This window comes from Herpailurus yagouaroundi, unplaced genomic scaffold (genome assembly GCF_014898765.1).
Source record: "Herpailurus yagouaroundi ecotype Mexico unplaced genomic scaffold, PumYag 253, whole genome shotgun sequence".
In the NCBI taxonomy this organism is placed as follows: domain Eukaryota; kingdom Metazoa; phylum Chordata; class Mammalia; order Carnivora; family Felidae; genus Herpailurus; species Herpailurus yagouaroundi.
This window is the reverse complement of record NW_024412470.1, coordinates 4,579,214-4,585,213: the sequence shown is the minus strand read 5'-3', so window position 1 is coordinate 4,585,213 and position 6,000 is coordinate 4,579,214. Positions and strand designations below refer to the sequence as shown.

The 6,000-nt window shown below is 38.3% G+C and overlaps 1 protein-coding gene across 1 annotated transcript in view; it reads right to left on the bottom strand.

Moving 5' to 3' along the window:
- The window catches only part of MARK1 (microtubule affinity regulating kinase 1), a 120,658-nt gene that overhangs the window by 38,556 nt on the left and 76,102 nt on the right, over positions 1 to 6,000 (bottom strand). Inside the window, exon 8 of the mRNA XM_040460962.1 lies at positions 2,592 to 2,648. Coding sequence (XP_040316896.1) covers positions 2,592 to 2,648 — 57 coding nt within the window. The remainder of the gene's footprint in view (positions 1 to 2,591; positions 2,649 to 6,000) is intronic.

Below are 6,000 nucleotides of genomic sequence, written 5' to 3'. Positions count from 1 at the left end.
GTGTTTACAAAAGGCACGTTTCAACCTTTTTTTTGTACATGTCTCGTTTCAAACTCTTTTATAACTGATAGATTAAGGAAATTATTTATTACATTGTAGATGTGTTTTATGAGGTCACCAAAGGGAGTACAATTTGGCTAAAATGAAAGGCAGACTTGTCTGCCTCGCCGGAGAGTCAGGTACTCTGTCCACCTTGCAGCATTTCCCTCCCTCACCTTCCTTCTTTTTCCTTTTAAAGGTGTGCTAGCTTGGGATAGCTATTCTAAAAAAGGGAGGTATGTTTAGCACCCAAAAATACGACAATAATGTGGCGTCACTTATGACATGAATATTGCAACAGCACATACATTTGGGACATTTCTATTAAAACCTAACATTTACAGACCGGTGTGACAAAACCATCTGATGTTCTGATGTAAGAGCCTGGTCCCTGTAAATTTCTGGGGCCATGCGTGAGCAAGTGGGGCTTTTTGGGTCTCCATGAAGATGTCTGGATGGATGTGAAAGTACGCAGGCTGCGTCGGAAGGGCAGAGCTGGAGGGGGTCTGAGATCTGCTCCAGGAGCATGAGGGAGAGCCCATCCCCCACACTGCAGGGAAACTCAGGGTGCTGCACATGGTTTTAGTTTTTCAGATTTCTTTCCATGTAAGAAATGAGATAAGCTGGGCGTCAAACATACAGTCAGGGGAACACTCCTCTACTTTCTCTTTCTTTGTGGAAGTGATTTCTCCCTAAAATAGCTGTGGGAGGAAATGGAGAAGGAAAATTTGGGAGCAGTAGAAGATCTGCAACCTCAGAAAAATGGGGCCAGAATATGGGATTAGACTCTTGACAACTGCTTAAGACAGTACTTTTAAGTAGAATATGAACCAGGGCTAGTAGCTGACAGACGACCTGGGAATAAATGTAAAAAAGAAAAATAGACTCCTAGGTAAGGTACAATTAAAGTTCAGTCTGGAAGAAGAGAGAAAAAGGGGGAAAAAAAGACAAATATTTTAGCCCCAGGACCTTCTACTCCCATTAAAAAAAAAAAAAAAAAAAAAAAAAAGACAAGAGCACACCTGTTTGGCCACACCATTTCTTTCTTTTTAAAAATTATATTTTTAAATTTCTCTCTATTTATTTGAGAGAGGCAGAGACAGAACGAGTGTGGAAGGGGCAGAGAGAGAGAGAGAGAGGGAGAGAGAGAATCCCAAGCAGGCTCCACGCTGCCAGTGCAGAGACTGATATAGGGATCTAACCCATGAAACTGTGAGATCAGGACCTGAGCCGAAACCAAGAGTTGGACGCTTAACTGACTGAGCTACCAGGCACTCCTGAAGTTATTTTACATTTTTAAATAAAAATGGTGTATGTACTTAAGGCGTGCAACACGATGATTTGATATATATACACAGTGAAATGATTACAACAGCCAAGCTAATTAACATAGCACCTCCTCATTTAGTTACCATTTTTGTATGTGTGATGACAGCATCCGAAATCTACTCTCTTAGCAAATTTCCCAGTATTCAATACAATATCATTAACTTTTTGAATAGAACACTGAAAGCTCAGGCAGCCAAAGCAGAACTAAATGAGACTTCATTCAAACGGAAAAGCTTCTGCATAGCAAAGGAAAGGATCAACAAAAGGTATCCTATGGACTGGGAGAAAATATTTGCAAACCCTACATCTAATAAAGGACTACTATCTAAAATATATAAGGAACTCATACAACTCTGTAGCAAAAAACCAAACACCACAATGAAAAAATGAACAAAAGTCCCTAAACAGACATCTTCCCAAAGACGATATACAAATGGGCAACAGGTATATGAAAAGGTACAGAACATCACTAACCTCCAGGGAACTGTGAATCACAACCACAATGAGATAACACTTTCCACCTGTTAGGGTGGCTATCATCAAAAGTATAAAAGATAAGGTGTGTTGGCAAAAATGTGGAGCCAAGGGACCCCTGCACACCGTTGGTGGGAACATAAACTGGCGGAGCCATTATGGAAAAGAGGACAGAGATTCCTCAGAACACTGAAAGCAGTCCTTCTCCTGGGTATGTATCCAAAGGAGATGAAAGGGTACCTTGCAGAGATATCTGTGCTCCCACATTCACGGACACAGACCTTTCATGACTGTCACAACTTTTTATTCTGAAGTATGCTAGTTTACGCTCCTCACATGCCTTGGACGTTCACAGCAACACTTAAAGGCTTCCCGCTCCTCGAGCTTTACTGTGCAGAGCGCACACTGGCAGCACGTCACACAAACCTGGTCCTGTGCTCGCTACCTTCCTCCTGGCGGAATGGGATCTCAGGCATTTTTAGATGGGGACAAAGCTCCGCACTGATCTCTTACAACCAGCTCACTAATGGTGAATCAAATCCTCTAGCCTTTAATGCCAGATAACTTCTCCTTCGTATTTTCTTCATTTTCTCAGTGGAAATACTGCCTTCATGAAGTTGCTAGGAGGCAAATAAAAACCACTTTCCTCGGACAGAGCCCGGCACAATTAAGCAACCAAAAAGATGGCTCTCATACTACAAAGCAGCTGTTAACGATTTAGACTTTTTGTCATAAAATCAGTGGCTTACCTTAAGATCACGGTGAACAATGCACTTTTGATGGCAATACTGTACAGCAGATACAATCTAAAATAAATATTTGGATAAAAGATGTGTAATTATTTTATGGTAAAAACACCGCAATTTTCCTCCAATGATCACCTCCAACTAAGATAAATTACCAACTTAGATTTCAAAGTAATATTTCACCATTTCCCTGTTCTCTCAGCTCTGAAAACTACGCATGTTACACTTAAAACGGAAAAGGTCACTTTTTTCCAGTGTAGACACGCAGCATTCTCTCACTAAAAGACACTAAAATATTTCTTTGTCAGAGTCCGTGAAGGTTTCTGTGGGCTGTTATATTTCTCTGCTGACATGATCAAATGTGTGCAATTTGTAGTTCTGATCAAATGGCTTATTCTAATGTTGGGATAACAGCTTTGGCACACATGAATCAGTCTATTTTAGGAATCGTTATCAAATGTGTTCAAGGCATGTTTTTTCAAGCGAGGCCAATCAAAGGGGTATCTGGCATTGTCCTGTACTTATTCATATATAAAGAAATATAAAGAAATGGGAAAATTGTTCGGCCTTAAAACGAAACCCAAGTATCAAAAAAAAAGAGGGAAAAATGAAATTTGATCTTAAGCTGTCAGGAGGTCGGTCAGGCAGATTATTCTACCCCTGTAACTAGATATTGTATGCAATCATCATTTTTAACCATTACATAGGGTTCTTTGGGGACAAAGACTGAACAAGGAGGAACCCAATGGTAAGAGCCAAAGATACAAATGAGAAATAGGTTATAAACAATTCTATTATAGTTATTTTACTCCATAAAATAAAGACATTCAAAGAATCAGATAGTAATCAAGTTAAGAACTGTTTTGTACATGTAATCCCATCTGATGTACAGGACGGCCATTTTAATTCACAGAACATTCACTTCTGTGGATTCAGTTAAATGGAAACACGCTATGAATGCTGAATACTGGTAAGGCATTTACAAGTGGAGACAAAAATGAGATTTTTAAAAGTCTAAAGATGATGTGAAGTATGACCATGCTAATAGAAATATGGGTTAAAAAACGTTCAAAGTAGAAGTGAGATGGATAGTTCAGTACTATAAAATTATTCTAATGTATATTAAAATGGTTCAGACAGAAACATGAATTCAAAACAAAATCAACACACAATGAGCAATATGTAATTCGATTAAATTCATTTTTGATTCAACAGTTTACTGAGTACCTGCTACGTGCAAGAAAATGTGCTGGCTGCTAGGGGAACACAAAATGAACACGACATGGACCCTGCCCTTAAGGAGCTGAAAGTCCGATTAGGAGAAAATATGTACACATCTTACATGTCTATGAGCAACCATAATACAAGGCAGAGTCATAGAAGCAGAGGTGCAAAGAAGTGAGGGGAATCATATTATATAAAGAACAATTTCAGTTAGAAATGCTGCCTGGAGTAGGTGACATTTGATCTAAGCCATCCTTGAATGACAGTACTAAATATTTCAGGATGAGATTTGGTGATGGGGAGGTAGGGGCAAGGTGGTGAAATGTACTGACGTTGAGACAACACAATGTATTTGAAAGTAGGTGGGAAAATGGTAATAGTGGCAGTAAATGTCGACAGGTTGGTAAAAACCTCCAAATTCCAAACTACACAGGTACCACAGAACCACCAAATGTTTTTAGGCAGAGCAACTGTGAATGAGTATGATCAATTTGAAGTGTAAATCCCTAAAATACAGCAGAATCTTGCAATGAATAGTTGTAAGTATTAATTTTCTCAAATATGCTTTAAATTTCTAATATCCAATTTTCATTAAAACATGTTTATTAGGCAAGAGATACATACTTATATGTAAATATCGATACACCTTTTAGAAAATACTTATTTTTGAGAGAAAGAGAGATGCAGAGAGAGAGGGGGAGACAGAGGATCCAAAGCAGGTTCTGTGCTGATAGCAGAGAGCCTGATGCAGGGCTCGAACTCACAAACCATGAGACCATGACCTGAGCTGAAGTCGGAGACTTTAACCGACTGAGCCACCTAGGCGCCTCCCAGGCACCCAGTATTAATACATCTTAATGAATATATTATAAGGCTATTTTTGTATCATGGATGACAGAAATTTGCTGATAATACTGGTTTTCAAGACACTCTGTCTTAGTAACAGTGAAGAAGGCATGTTATAGATAATGATTCGGCTATCAAACATGCATTTCACATTAGACAGAATGATCTCTATGAAAGCAGTTCTAAAGGCATTTCTGCAATAAAAATCTCCTGAGCCTTAAAGTCTTAAGAATGCAAAGATAATTAAAGAGAATGCTCTGTATTAAGCATTTCATTCTCCCCAAACTCTATGACCTCTGACTTCTATCAGTTAAATATGGTGGCTTATAGTATTACGAAACTTACCTAGCAGGTACACTTTCTGCCATGAAAGAGAAGTTCTGCCTTCTGTCTGACTCACTGCAAGAATCCCCCACTTACAAGCCTAAATTTTACTGCATTATTCTATGGCCAGATCCTTCCATCCCAAAACATTCTGTACCTCCTTAAGTAGGATGTAGGAACTTCCTTGTGATTGTTCTTTTTTGGATCTTGAAAACACGATTTACAATCAGGCCTGAACTGACGCTAAAAACCAGACATGTCAGTGTTTTGTTATGAGGTGCAAATGTTGCGTTGCTTTGCAATTAACTTGTAAGTGAGTCAGGAACTCCCAAGTTTTAAGTTACTGTTATTGGAAGAGCGGAATCAATACTATGATTTTCTTGTAGGCCCTCAAAACTTTAGGAATAGAGGAGCACTGTATGGTCAATGACTGCTAAAGTTCTCTTAAATTGTCTCTGGATGATTCTAACAGCAGAGTCAAGGACATAGATATGTAAATACTTGCTAATATAGTACATTCCTAAACTGTTAAAGTAATTTCATGATACAGAGCAAATAAAAATAAATGTACATTTATTCTTTGTCTTAACTAAATTTATAAAGAAAAATACGTACCTCGAAAGGAAACTGAAAAACAAATATAACATATAACCTTTTGTCAAAATGACTACAAAACTGTGTGTACGTGTATCCCTCATTTTAAAGAACATGAGTTACCTTTTTAATTCTGAAGGAAGACATATAAATAGTAAATACATTTAATATGTATAATAAATAATTATAAAGGAAATATTTCTTATTGCATTACATTTTATTTTATTTTATTTATTTATTTATTTATTTATTTTTTAAAAACTTTTTTAACGTTTATTTATTTTTGGGACAGAGCGAGACAGAGCATGAACGGGGGAGGGGCAGAGAGAGAGGGAGACACAGAATCGGAAACAGGCTCCAGGCTCTGAGCCATCAGCCCAGAGCCTGACGCGGGGCTCGAACTCACAGACCGCGAGATCGTGAC